The sequence below is a fragment of the Mobula birostris genome, chromosome 7 (genome assembly GCF_030028105.1).
Source record: "Mobula birostris isolate sMobBir1 chromosome 7, sMobBir1.hap1, whole genome shotgun sequence".
Classification (NCBI taxonomy): Eukaryota; Metazoa; Chordata; class Chondrichthyes; order Myliobatiformes; family Myliobatidae; genus Mobula; species Mobula birostris.
Window position 1 is genome coordinate 36,203,035 of NC_092376.1, and position 17,767 is coordinate 36,220,801.

At 39.9% G+C, this 17,767-nt stretch overlaps 1 protein-coding gene across 9 annotated transcripts in view; it reads right to left on the bottom strand.

The window, feature by feature from the left end:
* The window catches only part of nbeaa (neurobeachin a), a 908,137-nt gene that overhangs the window by 513,146 nt on the left and 377,224 nt on the right, over positions 1-17,767 (bottom strand). For all 9 annotated transcript variants that reach the window (XM_072262897.1, XM_072262901.1, XM_072262905.1 and 6 more), the window contains 4 exons: positions 15,315-15,380; positions 14,836-15,016; positions 9,823-9,953; positions 7,502-7,609 (listed from right to left, as the gene is read on the bottom strand). In XM_072262897.1, the coding sequence (XP_072118998.1) occupies positions 7,502-7,609; positions 9,823-9,953; positions 14,836-15,016; positions 15,315-15,380 (486 nt within the window). The remainder of the gene's footprint in view (positions 1-7,501; positions 7,610-9,822; positions 9,954-14,835; positions 15,017-15,314; positions 15,381-17,767) is intronic.

The window sequence follows — 17,767 nt, forward strand, 5'->3', positions numbered from 1 at the left end:
TCCAAATCGCCATGACTTATCACATATAAAATTATAGAGAGAAAAAATTATAGAGATATAAAATCAAGTTAAGAGAGATGTTAACCTGCACAAGTTTTCGAAAATAAATACCAGAGTAATATGAATAGATTTAATGCATTTGCTCAGGTTACCCTTGTAAAACGAAGTGTGCTTAAATCACTGAATATCAGATTCAGGAATGTAATTTAGTCAATAAGGATGTGGAATGCATTACTAATACTAATACATTAATTACTAATGTCTGTTGTAATGCATTACAACATACGTTCCCAATTAAAAAAATAGAAACATTAGTTACAATTTTGAAAGCTCAATACATTCACACCAGCAAATTGGTCAGATAAAGTTATTGAAATTGTTTTTTCAAAAATGAAAAAAAAAGAAGCATCCACGGAGAGATTGAATCTATAATCAGAAGCAGCATGCAACCATTGCAAACTTGAAAACATACATATTTTCAAACTTCCAGAGCTTGCATGTTTTTCTGAAAAGTTAATGTGATGCTACACTATTTAAATATAATCAACTGTCTCTGTAAGAATATGTAATTCTCATCATACCTTATTTGAGATACTACACTGGGGAATAAACAAGGGAAAATCTGTAGATGCTGAAAATCCAGGTAATGCACAAAAACCTAGAGGAACTCAGCAGGTCTGGCAGCATCTATGGAAAAGAGTACACTCGAAGTTTCAGGCCGAAACCCTTTTGAAGGACTGGAGAAAAAAAGATGAGGAGTCAAAGTAAAAGGGTCGGGGAGGGGAGGGAGAAACACAAGATGATAGGTGAAACTTGGAGGCAGAGGTGGAGTAAAAAGAGTTGATTGGTGAAAGAGATACAGGGCTAGAGAATGGGGAATCTAATAGGACAGAAGGCCATGGAAGAAAGAAAAACCGGGGAGCAGCACCAAAGGGAGGTGATAGGACCATAAGACCATAAGATACAGGAGCAGAAGTAGGCCATTTGGCCCATAAATTCTGCTCTGCCATTTAATCATGGACTGATCGAATTCTTCCAGTTAGAAAATTTACCACCCTCTGACTAAAGCAATTTCTCCGCATCTCTGTTCTAAATAGAAACATAGAAACATAGATCCTAAAAACCAATGGACATCCTTCAATCCTGAAGTCATGCCCTCTTGTCCTGAAACTCCCCTACTAAGGAAAATAACTTTGCTATATCTAATCTGTACAGGCTTTCTAACATTCAGAATGTTTCTATGGGATCACCCCTCATTCTCCTGAACTCCAGTGAACACAGCCAAAGAGCTGCCAGATGTTCCTCATACTGTAACCCTTTCATTCCTGGAATCATTCTCGTGAATCTTCTCTGAACCCTTTCCAATGTCAGTATCAGACATCCCACCCTCCAAAAACTCATTTCAGGAAGGTAGCACCATCAATTTGCGGGAGACTTCCGGGAGAGATGGGATGTCTGCAATAAAGTAGCTCCTTAGCAGCTGGCCAGCTAATTTAAATAACGCTAGCTATGCTAATGAACGAATGACACCTGTTAAACTCACCTCAACACGTCTTTTACAGCCTTAACCCACCATGGGCAATAAAAAAGTCACTGTTGCAAACAGTGCAGCGAGCAACACTGTCATTATTTTGACCTCTATTAGACAGGGGTACACTTTAGTGCAATCTGGGGTGACGTACGTTTTATATTTTTTTTGGAACACTCTGCCATGGCCCACTCTCTCTCTCATGGTCACTCGTGCACTCTCAAGCACTCGCTTGCTTTCTCTCTCGCTCGCTTGCTTGCTCTCGCTCTCTCTCGCGCACACTCGCTCTCTCTCATGGTCGCTCTCGCGCTCTCTCTTGCTTTCTCTCACTCGCTCTCAAAAAAACTGATTTCCGTGATATTGTATATAATTTGCGGGCGTCAGGGAGCCACTATTAATATGCGGGAGATTCCCAGAACTTCCGGGAGAGGTGGGATGTTTCTAAAATACGGAGCCTACAACTGCACACAATACTCCAAGTGTGGTCTTACGAGTGCCTTATGGAGCCACAACACATCCCTGCTTATATTCTATACCTCTAGAAATGAATGCCAACATTGCATTCGCCTTCTTAATCACCAACTCAACCTGCACAAGGACTCCCAGGTCGCTTGGCATCTCTGCATTTTGAATTCTCTCCCCATCTAAATAATAATCTGCCCATTTATTTCTTCCACCAAAGTGCATGACCATACACTTTCTAACATTGTATTTCATTTGCCACGCCATTCCCCTAAACTATCTAATCCTCTCTGCAGGCTCTCTGTTTCCTCAGCATTACACACTCCTCCGCTTAACTTTGCATTTAGCCACAAATCCATTAATCCCATAGTCCAAATCATTGACATACATTGTAAAAAGCAGTGGTTCCAACACCAACCCACGTGGAAGTCCACTGGTAAGCAGCAGCCAGCCAGAATAGGATTCTTTCATTCCCACTCTCTGTTTTCTGCCAATCAGCCAATGCTCTACCCATGCTAGTAACTCCCCTGTAATTCCATGGGATCTTATCTTGCTAAGCAGCCTCAGGTGCCGCACCTTGTCAAATGCCTTCTGAAAATCCAAGTACACCACATCTACTGCATCTCCTTTGTCTACCCTTCTTGTAATTTCCTCAAAAAATTGCAGTAGGTCAGTCAGGCAGGATTTTCCTTTTAGGAAACCATGCTGGCTTTGGCCTATCTTGTCATGTGGCTCCAGGTATTCCATAATCTCATCCCTAACAGTCGATTCCAACAACTTCCCAACCACTGATGTCAGGCTAACAGGTCTATAGTTTCCTTTCTGCTGCCTCCCACCCTTCTTAAATAGCAGAGTAACATTTGCAATTTTCCAGTCATCTGGTAAAATGCCAGAATCTATTGATTCTTGAAAGGTGCCTCCGTAATCTCTCCAGCTACTTCCTTCAGAACCTGAGGGTGCATTCCATCAGGTCCAGATTTATCCACCCTCAGACCATTTAAGCTTCCTTCCTGAGCACCTTCTCTGTCACAATTTTCACTGCAAATACTTCACTTCCCTAACACTCTTGAATGTCCAGTGTACTGCAGATGTTTTCCACTGTGAAGCCTGATGCATTCAGTTCCTCTGCCACCTCTGCGTCCCTCATTACAATTTCTCGTGTCATTTTCTATTTGTCCTACATCTACCCTCAACTCTTTTACTCTTCATACACTTAAAAAAGCTTTTAGTATCTTCTTTGATATTAGTTGCCAGCTTCTTTTCATAATTCATCTTTTCCTTCCTAATAATCTTCTTAGTTTCCTCTGTAAGTTCTTAAAAGCTTCCAAATCTTCTATCTTCCCACTAGCTTTGGCTTTCTTGTATGTCATCTCTTTTGCTTTTACTTTGGCTCTGACTTCACTTGTCAGCCACGGTAGTGTCCTTCCATTCGAAAATTTCTTCTTATTTGAAATATATCTGTCTTGCGCTTCCCTCATTTTTTGCAGAAAATCCAGCCATTGCTGCTCTGCTGTGCTTCTGCTAGTGTCTCTTTCCAGTCAACCTTGGCCAGTTTCCCTCTCATGCCATTGTAATTTCCTTTATTCCACTGAAATACTGACACATTGAAATTTAGTTTCTGATAAGCAGGCAAGAATATAAGGAGAGAGAGGGAAATAGGAATAGGGAACAGAGAAGGTGGAGGGACATTACCCGAAGTTCAAGAAATCGATGTTCATGCCATCAGGTTGGAGGCTACCTGGACGGAACATAAGGTGTTGCTCCTCCAACCTGAGTTTGGGCTCATCATGACAGTAGAAGCAGCTCTGGATGAACATGTCAGAATGGAAATGGGAAGTGGAATTAAGATAGATTGCCACTGGGAGACCCTGCTTTTACTGGAGGACAGAGCATAGATGCTCGTTGAAGCGGTCTTCCAATCTACGTCGGGTCTCACCAATATACAATAGGCCACACTGGGAGCACCGGAAACAATAGATGATACCAACAGAGTCCTAGTGAAGTGCTGTCTCACCTGAAATGACTGTTTGGGACCCTGATATGTAGCACTTGCTCCACTTGCAAGGATAAGTGCCAAGAGGAAGATCAGTGGGGAGGGGTGAATGGACAAGGGAGTCACGTAGGGAGCAATTCCTGTGGAAAGCAGAAATTGGGGGGTAGGGCAAGATGTGCTTGGCGATGGAAATGGTCACTGGAGATAGCAGAAATTACAGAGAATTATATGCCAGACATGGAGGCCGGTGGCTTGGTAGGTGAGGACAAGAGGAAGTATCCCTGGTGGGATGGCGGGAGGGTAGGTTGAGGACAGACGTGCATGAAATGGAAGAGATGCAGTTGAAGGCCGTGTTAATGGTGGAGGAAGGGAAGCCCCTTTCTTTGAAGGAGGAGGACATCTCCTTCGTTCTGGAATGAGCAGAAGCAGTGGAGACGAAGGAAATGAGAGGAGGGGATTCCTCAACCACCATCACTGCCATCAACCTTTTATTGCATGCATAATTTGATTTTTTTTTTGCACACTGGGTATTTGACAATCTTTTCTTAATGCGCTCTATTGGTTTTTTGGCTGCCTGTAAGAAGACGAATCTCAGGGTTATATATAGCGTCCATAATTTGATAATAAATGCATTTTGAATTTTTAAACTTTGAAGTTACAGAGAATGATGTGCTGGATATGGAAGCTTGTGGGGTGGTAGGTCAGGACAAAGGAAATCCTATCCCTGTGATGATGGTGGGAGGATGAGATGGCATGTTACCTGCAAGTCTGTAAGGGTCATCTATTGCATCCAGTGCTCTTACATGAGTGAGTCATGACGCACATTGTGTAATTGCTTTGTCAAGCACCTTTGCTCAGTGTGCCACAAAAAGGCAGGATCACATGATGGCAACCTATTTCAATCCAACTTTCAATTCTGATATGTCTCTCCACTGCATCTTCTATTATCATGATAAGGCCAAACTGAGGAAGGAAGAGCAGCACCTCATATTTCATCTGGGTAGACTTCAACCTGATGGCATGAACATCAATTTATCTAATTTTCAGTAATCTTTGTTTCAAATTCTGGTTGCCTATTCAGCTCCTTTCGGTACCCCTCCTCCTTCACTTTCTTCCATAGTCCACTATCCTCTCCTATTAAGTAACTTTCTTCAGCCCTTTACCTTTCCCACCTACACTCTCCTAGCTTTGTGCTTCATCTCACTTCCTCCACCTACCCACCCACCTACTGTCTCACATGGCCTCACCTATCACCTGCCAACTTGTACAACTTTCCTTCTTATTTTGGTTTCTGCCATCTTATTTTACAATCCTGATGTCTCAGCCCAAAATGTCGACTCTTTATTCCGCTCCATAGATGCAGAGTTCCTCCAGCATTTTGTGTGTTGTTCTAGTTTAAATGTTTCTTTATCCACCAAGCATGTCTTTCCGTATAAATACAGGTTTCAGAGATACCACTAGGAGGAGCTTTTTTTTGGAAATTAGATCCTACTTCAGAAAAGCAGAAAGATGATTCTTTCCTTGAAAGTAACTAGAAATAGTTATTAGAACATAGATCACTCAGTTCCCAAATGTATATAAAGAGAAGAACATTGATCTTAATAGAATTTCTAAAGGATTTTGTTGAATTGTTCCAATACATTTTTTATCTTGCAGCGCTGACCAAACGATTGTGTATTTCAAGAATTTCATCTCTGTTTCCCAATCCAGTAATATATTTTGAATAATTACATCACAGGCACAGCAGTTGTCCTACAAGCCATGATGCATCTGTATAGGGTGTTTCTATGGTGAATTAATAGAAACTGGTGAAAGACAATGGTGACATGCCAAATTTCTTTTGTCTTCTCTGTAAGTAAAGACTCGATTGAGCTTTAATGGCCATGTTGTCAACATGGTTGGACCAGGACAGGCTACTGGTGTTGCTCAATCCTAGGAGCTTGGCGCTCTCGACCCTCTAATCAACATCTTGTTGTGCTCAGACATGACTGTCCTGGTTAGTTCCTGCTCACCCAGCTTGGAACACCTGGGTTATCCTCTTTGATACATAGTCCTCAACAGTAGCTGAAAAAGTTCATGACAGTGGTGACATAATCATCAAGGATAGCTCCTGCTATTTTGAACTTAGACCAACAGGGAACCCCACCCCAGGTCACACTCTCTTCTTGCTGCTGCAATCAGAAAAAAATTACAAGAACCTCAAGACTCACACCACCACCAGCAGTTATTACCCCACAACCATCAGGCTCTTGAACCAGAGGGGATAACTTCACTCACTCCATCAATGAACTGTTCCTACAACCTATGGAGTCACTTTCAAGGACTGTTCATCTCATGCTCTCGATTTATTTTATTTATTTATTATTTCTTTTTTTTTTCTCCTTTTTGTATTTATACAGATTGTTATCTTTGCACATTGGTTGTTTATCCATCCTGCTGGGTGCAGTCCATAAGACCATAAGACATAGGAGCAGAATTAGGCCATTCAGCCCATCGAGTCTGCTCTGCCATACATCATGGCTGATTCCAGATCCCACTCAACCCCAAATATCTGCCTTCTCACCGTATCCTTTGATGTCCTGACCAATCAAGAAATGATCAAATTCCACCTTATATATACTCACTGACTTGGCCTCCACCATAGTCTGTGGCAGAGCATTCCACAGATTCACTACTCTCTGGCTAAATAAAAGTTCCTCCTTACCTCTATTCTAAAAGATCACCCCTCAATTTTGAGGCTATGCCCTCTAGTTCTGGATACTCCCACCATAGGAAACATCCTCTCTACATCCACCCTATCTAGTCCTTTCAACATTTGGTAGACTTAAATGAGATCCCCCAGCATTCTTCTAAATTCCAGTGAGTACACACCCAAAGCTGTCAAATGTTCCTCATATGTTAACCACTTCATTCCCAGATTCATCCTCCTGAACCTCCTCTGGACTCTCTCCAATGACAACACCATACGGGGCCCAAGACAGTTGATAATACTCCAAGTGCGGCTTGATTAGTGTCTTATGTCATTGATGCTTTTGTGTCTCTTGTACTTACTGTGAATGCCCAAAAGAAAATGAATCTCAGGGTTGCATATGGTGACATTTATGTTCTTTGATAATAAAATTGAACTTTGAACTTCTGAACTATATGAACAGTATGCTAGATAAGCTTTTCATTGTAATTCAGTACATGTAACAATTACAAACCAATTTACCATTACAGCAGTATAGATTATAAATAACAAACTAACACAAATTTACTGTGGAATATAAAGATACAAGGTCAAACCAGATTAAGGAATTTAATACAATAAATGCCAAATACCCAAATTTACTAGAAACCTTAAATACCGATAAAGTTTCACCACTTTAATTTGTTTGAAATATTACATTTATCAATTGCAATGCTGCAGTTTCCGGTCAAGGACTTCTTTCCTTTGTCATAAAATACTGAAGTATAATTGTTTTAAATCATCTAACAGCAAACTCAATGATCACAAAATAAAAGTTTAAATAAATTACCACATCACGAAAGACAACAGCCCGCAAACGATTAATGTCCACATCTTGCAGTAATCGATCAGGATCTTTAATTGGAGAAAGGTTGCCAGTGACACTTTCGACTGCAGTCTGAAAAAATGTGAACATCTTATTTAAAAACTGTTGGCAAATATTGTTTTCTCACTAGAGACACAAGAGACTGCGAATACATTAACTTGGAGCAAAAAAATACACTGCTGGAGCAATTCAGCAGATTGAGCAGCATCTGAGGAGGCAAAGGAAGCTAAAGTTTTGAATTGAGGCCCTGCATCAAGACTGAGAGTTTACTGGAGAGAAAGCCAGTATAAAGAGGTGAGAGGGACGGGGTGTACCAGGAGCTGGCGGGCAATAAGTGGAAACAGGTGAGAATGCTGAGCACTTGGAGCACAGAGGTCAAGCATGGAGTGCAGTGACAGAGGTAGAGACATATTAGGACAGATTAAAAAAAAAGATGGATCCAGTGGGGAGAGGGAAAAGTGGAGGTAGAGGCAGAGGCTGAAAGTTGTTAATTGGAATGCAAAAGGCTGCAGATGCTGAAATCTGATAAGGAAGGAAGGTGATAGGTGAAACATAAAATGGAAATAATTTGCAAATGAAACTCATTAAGGAGGAGATAGGAGACCTACTTGTGAGGAACGAGGTGGTAGAGGGGGACAATTGGTGGATCAGAGAGGACCAAGAGGAGGCAGTATCCATGAAAGTGGAAAATTCAATGTCTGTACCATTTGATTGTAGAGTACACAGATGGAAGATAAGGTGTTATTCTTCTCATTTAGGCCTCACAGTGGAAGTTTAGAATAGAGGCCAACGTGGAAATGAGCAGGATAGTTGAAATGGCACCTAACTGAGATGGCCATTGCAGACTGAGATTAGGTGTTCCACGCCTGGTCTTCACATGGTCTTGCCAGTGTACAAGAGACTAATTGAGAGCAAAGTTTGTGGGTAAAGTTGGCAGAAACATGTGAATCTTTCCCCGAACTGGCAGGGCTGTTTACATTCCTGGATGGTGGTGAGAGATGAGGTGGAGGGACAGATGTTCCACTTCCTATGGTTGCAAGGGAAAAGTGCTGGTGAATAGGGATGGGTGGGTGAACAGGGATAAGCAAACTTGGGAATCACGGAGACAGCAGACTCTATGGTAAATGTAAAAGGGTAAGGAGGGGAAGATGCGACTCATTGTGGAATGCCTTTGCACTTGGCAGAAGCTACGAAGGGAGTTCACCGCATGCAGAGGTTGGTAGGGTAAAATGCCAGGATGAAGGAAACTCAATCTCTTTTATGTCTTAGGAGAGAGCAAGGTAAAGAGCAGTAATCTAGGAAATTGAGTAATTGCAACCATCTTCTCACTTCAAGTATTTTTTGCAAACCTGGTCCTGGTGCAAACGTTCACTGATATTAATCAAGTGTCATAAATTACAGTAGTGCTATTTCCAATATTGAGCTCAATAGAATTAGCTCTAATGGAAAACAGAGCTCAGTTAAGTGGGTCATTATCACATTGGCAATCAACTATTTACAATCTTTGTTAATTATAAGAATAAAGGGATCAAATTGACTGAAGTTAGCTGATGATTGAAAGCTAAGTGAATTAGCAATGTGCATGCAAGATATAAAGTGCCTACAAAGAATTACAGATAGGATAAATGAGAGGGTTTTTAAGTTGCCAGAATGACTTCATGAGGAAAATGTAAGATTAGCAACTTTAGAAGGAAGTTGTTACTTAACTACAAAAGCGAGGCTACAAAATGGAATTACCAATACCAAGAACCCCACTATCCAACTGTCATATATAAAACACAACCAAAAGAGTGAAGAAATTCTCTTTACAATTGGATAAGCACAACTCTAATAAAACTCAGGGTCGATATCATTCGCGGAACAGAAATCCACTTCAATAAGTGTAGACAATGGGAGGAGTACACAAAATATCAGACAACCCATGCTCTTCAGTGTATGCCATACTGGACTCATCAACCACTTCAGAACACTCAAAAGTGGAGTGTAAGCAAGTCATCCCCAACCCTTTAAGGTGAGAGCTAACTCAGAGAAATGTCGACATATATGTTCAGAAATTGCCCATTGTTTAATCTGATAAGAAAGTAATGCTGAGTACAGGAAAGCAATATGCTTTAAAGAATTGGAAGGGGGATGATGTAAAATGTGAAGAGATTGTTGATCTGCCACATACACATTTTTAAATTTAATAATGTGGTGCAATTTTTAGACCACATTACCTGACTCGATATCAAAAATTGCAAGTCATCTTTTTGAAACTAAATGAAGTATAAAATATGATGTGATACCTTAGATGTATTAGATCCGGTTACACTTTGAAGATTTTCTTGAATCTTATTGTTAGCTAGTGAAGTTTTAGCCACCCTGTCCCTTTGTCTCTGTCGACATTCAAGACAATTTCTGACAGCAACACAGCAAACTGTAACATAGAGAACATTAAAACAATAATTTTTCAACTGACTTAATTTTAATTTATAATTCTACAATTAACAAAATTAAATACAGAAAAAAACATATTGCTTATTGTGCCATGTACTAATGCTACCCAAGTTTCAACAGTTGCAAGGAGAAAGATCGCATTGATATCAGGAAGGGGGACAGTGCACATGCTCCTGTCTACATCAATGGTGTTGAGGTTGAGAGGACCGAGGACCGAGAGCTTCAAATTCCTAGAAATGAACACCACCAACAGTCTGTTCTTGTTCAGCCACATACATGCCACAGCCAAGAATGCTCACTAATGCCTCTAGTTCCTCAGGAGGCTAATGACATTTGGCACATGCCCATCAACACTTATCTGTCTTTGCTGACACACCACAGAAAGTGTCCTATCAGGATAGTATGGCAACCTATTTCCTAATTGGTGTGGTAACTGCTCTGCATGTGACCACAAAAACTGCAAAGAATTATGGACATAACTTAATACTATAGACTCTGTCTTTATTTCTTGCTGCTTCTGTAAAGCAGCCAGCAGACTCAAAGTCAAAGTTCAAAGTACATTTATTAAATATGTATGCTTTATACAACCTTGAAATTTGTCTCCTTACAGGCAGCCACAAAACGAAGAAACCCATAGAACACATTTTTAAAAAGACTGTCAGATACCTAATGGGCAGAAAAAAAAGTGAACCACAGCAGATTCAGGAGCCCATTAGTTGCAGACCATAACCTCAGTTCAGTGGAGGCAGAGTCAACCTTGCAGAGCTGTATGCTGAACTGGTACATCCCACTCCTCTGGCCCCAACACCCTGACCTTTTCAACCTAGATTCTCTCTTCTGCCTTCTTCCATTAGGCAGAAGATGCAAAAGGTTGAAAACAGGTACCACCAGGATCAAGGGCAGCTTCTGCCCTCCTGTACAAAGACTATTAAATGGTTCCCTAGTATGATAAGATGGACTCTTGATCTCACAATCTATATGACCTTGCACTTTATTGTTTATCTACGCTGCACTTTCTCTGTAGCCATTAACTTTATTCTTCACCGTTATTGCTTTACCTTGTCCTACCTCAGAGCATTGTGCAATGATTTGATCTGTATAAACAGTATGCAAGCGTAACAAAAATATTTTTAAATTTGATTGTGTTTTTTCTGATTCATCAGAGGTATTCGCAAATGTATTTGTAAACAAAGGAGTCACCTTATACATGTTAAACCACAAGAAATCACTTTATTAGAATTATATAAAACATGCAGTCTAGAAAGAAAAACAAATGGTTAATGAGGTAGAAACACAGATAACAAACTAGTACTTATCACTCACCAAGTCAGCTGATCTGCAAAATGCCAGAGGGACCCACAAATCCTATGATATATCTATATCTATCATCTCCTCCTCCTCTTCTCCTCCACCGCCCCCTGTCACTTTCGAAGAGAAGATGCCCCAGTGCACAAAGAAATTGACCCTTTTTATACCCATCAAAACCCCTTAGGCTAGTACTTTCCCATCATAAGATACAATCTGGTAACTGCACATGCACAACAATCTCACCTTCTCTAGACAAACATGTATTCATCATTATTTACTTTCAAGACTGTAGGCTTGTACTCAAAGCATTCCCACTTCTAGATTAACACCATTTTGTCTTACAAACGTCAAATTTACTTCAGCATATACCAAGGAGGAATCAAATTTAACTCTTTTGTTAAAGCAAGCAAGCTTTTCATTGTATCTCAATACATGTGACAATCAATGTACAGAATCTGGAAAGTAATGACTGGTGCAACATTCAGTTTTTGTAAGAATTCTGCCGCACAAAGTGCTAGACAAAGTGCAAGTGTGGAAGTATCTAACAAAAATTTGCTGAGAGGAATATTTCAGCTATGGATTCATTCTTTCACAAAATGTCATTAGATTTCCTAAGGTAGCTTAAACAAAGATTTGACCAGCATCCAATTGGAGATCAGAAGTCTGAAAAACTGAGCTCACTCAGGTTCGTTGATTGAGTAGAAAAGGCAGCAACTCACAGCTGTTTCCAGCTTTGAACAACAGCCAATCAGCATTCGGGATTGACTGGCAAGACTATATTAAAGGAAGGCAAGTGCAAGCTGATTGGCCATCATTGGAGTGGTCAGAGTTATAGTGCATAATTTTTTAGGCTTTAGCTCTTCAAGGCTTCAGCGAGGAGAGTCTTCAGTGCGAGAAGGCAAAAGAGTTGTAGGCAGAGTTTTCTCCCCCCACCCCTCCTGCAGTTTATAGTTCTTCCTCCTTTCTATTTGCTCAGTTAGAACAGTAGAGATGCCAAGTGGGACAGTAGAATGCTCCTCTTGTGGGATGTGGAAAGGCAGGGAGACCTCCAGAATCTCTGATGACTGCACCTGCGAGAAGTGCACCCAGCTGCAGCTTTTAACATTCTGCATTAAGGAGATGGAGCTAGAACTGTGTGAACTCCCGATCATTCGGGAGGCTAAGCGGGTGATAGATAGGACATATAGAGAGGTAGTTACAGCCAGGTAGATGCAGGGCACAGGAAACTAGATGACAGTCAGGAAGGGAAAAGGGGTTAAAGTGCAGAGAACCCTCGTGGCCAACCCCCTCAACAGTAGATATACCACTGTGGATACTGTTGGGGGATGATGTGGCAGAGTAAAGTCACAGTGGTCAGGTCAATGGCACTGAGTCTGATTCTGCCACTCAGAAGCGAAGGGGGAAGAACAGGCAAGCTGAAGTGATAAGAGATTCATTAGTTAGGGGAATAGAAAGGAGGTTCTGTGGACAAGAACGAGATTCCCGAGTGTTCATCATTTTTAAGTGGGAGAGTGAACAGCCAGAGACCATGGTCCATGTAGGTACTAATGACGTAGATAGGGAGGGTGACGAGATTCTGCAAAGAGAGTTCAGGGAGTTAGGTGCTAAGTTCAAGGGCAGAACCTCCAGGGTTGGGTTCTCAGGTTGCTACCTGTGCCACCTGCTAGTGAGGACCAAAATAGGAAGATTATACAGTTTAACATGTGGCTAAACAGCTGGTGTAATAGGGAAGGCATAAGATTATTAGATCATTGTACCCTCTTCCAGTGAAGGTGGGATCTGTACAGAAGAGACAGTTTGCACCTGAACTGAAGGGGGACTAATATTCTCGCGGGAAGGTTTGTTAATGCTGCACGGTGGGTTTAAACTAGAGTTGCAGCGGAATGGAAAACAGAGTGCCAGAACAGTTAGTGCCAAGGTTGTAGAGATATGTTGTTAAGACCTCAGTCAAAGTCAGGAATCAAAAGGTTGAAAGTGGTGCGACTAGTGTCCTGACCTGCATATATTTCAATGCAAGAAGTATCATAAGAAAGGCAGATGAGCTCAGGGCATGGATCAACACCTGGAGGTATGATATTGTAGCCATTAGTGAGATTTGGTTGCAGGAGGGGCAGGACTGGCAGCTCAATATTCCAGGATTCTGTTGTTTTAGACGCGACAGAGCAGAAGAGGTTAAAGGAGGAGGGGTAGCGTTACTAGTCAGGGAAATTATCACGGCAATGCTCACTCAGGACAGACTGGAGAACTCATTTAGTGAGGCATTATAGCTGGAACTGAGAAACAAGGAAGGTATCACCACATTAATGGGACTATATTATAGACCACCCAACAGTCCCAGGGATACAGAGGAACAAATTTGTAGAGAAATCAGACTGTTGCAAGTAACATTAGGCTGTTATAGTAGGTGATTTTAACTTTACAAATATTGACTGGGACTCCCATACTGTAAAAGGACAAGATGGGATAGAGTCTGTCAAATATGTTCAGGAAAGTTTCCTTAATCAATACATATAAGTCCCAATGAGAGAGTGTACAATACTTGATTTGTTATTAGAGAATGAAACAAGGCAGGTGACACAAGTTTGTGTAGGGGAACATTTTGCATTTAGTGATCACAATGCCATTAGCTACAGAGTAAATGTGCAAAAAAAAAATAGGTCTGGTCCACAGGCTGAGAAAGGCCAATTTTGATGGTATCAGAAAAGATCTGGCAAGTGTGGATTGGGACAGGTTATATTCTGGCAAAGGGGTACTTGGTAAGTGGGAGAGCTATAAAGCTGAAATTTTGAGAATACAAAACTTGTATATTCCTGTCAGAATAAGGAGTAAAGATAACAGGTATAGGGAACCTTGGTTTTTATGAGATATTGAGGTCCTGGTTAAAAGAATAAAGGAGATGCATAGCAGGTAGGACAAATGAGTTGCTTATGGATTAAAAGAAATGCAAGAGAGCATTTAAGAAAGAAATCAGGAGGGCTAAAAGAAGGCATTAAGTTCCCTAGCAGACAAGGTGAAGGAGAATCCTAAGGAATTCTATAGATATGTTAAGAGTTAAAAGATTGTAAGGGACAAAATTGGTCCTCTGGAAGATCAGAATGGTAATCCTTATATGGAACCAAAAGAGATGGGAGAGATCTTAAATGATTTTGCTTTGCATATGTTATTTGCGCAGGAGATGGACACAATATCTATAGAAGTGAGGCTAAGCTGCATCAACTTCATTGACCCTATACAGATTACAGAGGAGGAGATATTGGCTGTCCTGAGACAAATTAAGATGGATAAATCCCCAAGGCCTAACAAGGTGTTCCCTCAGACCCTATGGGAGACGTGCAGAAATTGCCAGGACCCTAGCAGAGATATTTAAATCATCCTTAGTGACAGGTGAAATACCAGAGGATTGAAGGATAGCCAATGTTGTTCTACTGTTTAAGAAAGACACTACAAGTAAACCAGGAAGTTATAGGCCAATGAGCCTGACATCATTAGTGGTAAAGTTATTGGAAGGTATTCTAAAGGAAATGCGCTGTGTTCATACATAAATGCCAACTCACCAAGCCTCAGGCACTGACGCATTAAGCCTCCTGATGACATATTCTTTTCTGCTTCAATCTCACTGAAATTGAGTGAGCTTGAGAAAACCAACACATCAACCATGGCCATTAGCCTATTTAAAAATGTTACTGCTGTCTCTGTTGACATGCCTTGGGTTGCCTCGATGTTTTCAAGTTCGGTCTTTCAAAAATAAAACAAGGAAAATATCCATGTTAGCTGAACACAAAATCTTCTCAGGTAAATTCTACAGATTACAAAGCAGAACTGAAAATTAATCTCAGAAAACTGTTTTAAAATAGTAAGACGAAATTGCTAATTTTTCAAAAAAGCAGCCCACTTCTAATATGATTAGCATCTTTTGATGCTGTCATAAATTATGATACTGAAGTACAAATATTAAATTATTTATGCAATATATCTATCTATATATATATATATATATATATATATATGTGCATCATATATAATTTTAACTTACAAGTGATTTACCAGGGCTGTGAAGTCTCCCATTGTCCACAGGGGCTCTGGAATCCATGGTATTGGTCTTTTGAAGAAAGCAGCAGTTTTTAATAAAATGTCAGACAAAGTGGGGACAACGGTGTTTATAATAAAATGTCTGTTACATAAACAGGAAGAATGAATGATACGAAAAATGCTTTGCAGTGGGATACCACAAAATTACATATAACTTTTGAATGCAATTTGGATATCTCTTTCTGTTTGTTTCAAGTATCCCTTTGGACATGCAAGTCTGTTCAGGATATCTTTTAAAAGTTCAAGCTGCTGAACTTAATTATAGAAAAGAAATGTGTTAGGCATTCTGCACATCAAAAGACATACAAAGTCAAGGAATATACTGTATGATTTTTCTGGGAAAAGTAGCTACTAAGAATATGACAACATTGATTAAAATTGCCAATAACATACTTATTGAAGTATGATAAATACCACTATCTGTAGCCATTCAAATAACTATCCTTTCCTTATTTTATGGGATGATGCTTCCTAAAATATGATAACACTTTAATAGCATAAAATTTAATTTTCAGCAATGGATCATTAATTATTATGTAAGCTAAACAGCACCGCATTCTTCTTACACACCACAAAGCCACTTTCTTTAATATATTGTATCTTTCAGAATGAGGATGTCCTCTGTAACTCTCTCTGAGCTAACAATGATGGTGTACCATTTAAGTGAAGCCCTTTGATGAAAACACTTCCACAATATTATTAGGTTGGGAGTTCCAGGATTTAGACAAAATGTTAATTAAAAAAATGGTGATGTATTTTCCAAGTCAGAATGATATGCAACTTGGACAAAAATTACTTAGATGTTGTTTCCATTCACCCACAACCTTTACTAGCAATAGTGAGTTTAAGAAATGTTTTCAAAGTGGCCTTGGTGCTCAACTGCAGTAGACTGCACACATTGCAACTGTTTTGACCGTACCACAAGAATAACTGTTTTGAGTGATGGTGACACAAGACAACTCATTTGAATTCATCTTTTCTAAATTTTTGCAGAGTAAATTTCCAGCCATTTCCCACATTCCTGCTGGAACTTCAATGGAAATTACAAAGAAATTTCTGTAAAATACTTATGCTGATTTCCATGGATTTTCATGATTTCATTTCAATGGATGAACAACAAAAAATCTATGCTGAAATTCAATGTTTGTCTCCCTTTTTTGTTGTTCTTTCTATGTGTATATTCTGCTTTCAAATTTGCAATCACATGAATCATTATTAAAGAACTATTAAAGAATGCAGTTCTTGTCTGTATTAAATGATATATACTTACAAATATTAAGTGATAATAAAAATATTTTCAACTCAACAGGAAGAAATACTTACTTTGGAACCCTGGGCGTGCAATAAGCAAAAATGCAACAAAAAGAAAAAAAGCAATAATTAATTTATTTTAAAACGCTATTTCTAAAATCATAAGTCTTAATAAATTCATTCAAAGTGCACCATAAAAAAATAGGAGCAGGAATACACTTCCCAGACCTGCATCCCTATTCCTCCATTCAATACAGTACATTACCTATTTTAACACCATTTTCAAGCTCTTTAACCATACAGTTGAATGATTTTTGTGTTTAGAATATTATTTATAGAACAACTTGGACACTGTAGTCCTATGTGATAGCAAATTCCACAGGTTCAGAACCCTCTCAATTTTCTTCATCTCAGTCTTAAATGTTTTATCTCATGTCCCAAGATTATAACACCTCCATCTAGACATCTCAGAAAGGGGTAACCTCTAACTCACATTCAATCTATCAAGCTGTGAAGGAATTCCTGAGGTGGTGATTAGATCCTCTTTTATAATGGAGGAGGATATGGTGGGTGTGACGGCACAGCAGAGATGGCTGAAGTTTCTGAGAATAGTTCACAAGGCACAGAATCGACATCTCCCACAGAAGTAGTTGTTCTCAAATGGCAGAGGTAGGCAACTGTGGCTGACAAGGGAAGTTAAGGACTGCATAAAATCCAAGGAAAGGGCATATACTGTAAAGTAGCAAAACTGAGTGGAAAGTTGGGTGATTGGGAAGCTTTTAAAATCCAACTAAACACAGCTAAAAAAGATATAAGAAAGGAAAAGATGAAATATGAGGGCAAACTAGCCGATAATATAAAGCAGGATATCAAAAGTTTTTTCAATTTCAAAGGGTAAAAGGGAGGTGACAATTGATATTGGACCACTGGAAAATGATGCTGGTGAGGTAGTCATGGGGGACAAAGAAATTGCAAATGAATTTAATGGGTACTTTGCATCAGTCTTTTCTGTGGAAGATACTAGCAGTGTGCCAGAGATCCATGAGTGTCAGGGAGCAGAAGCGAGTGCCATTGCTATCATAAAGGAAAACGTGCTAGGCAAACCCGAAGGTTTTAAGGTGGATAAGTCACCTGGACCAAATGGAC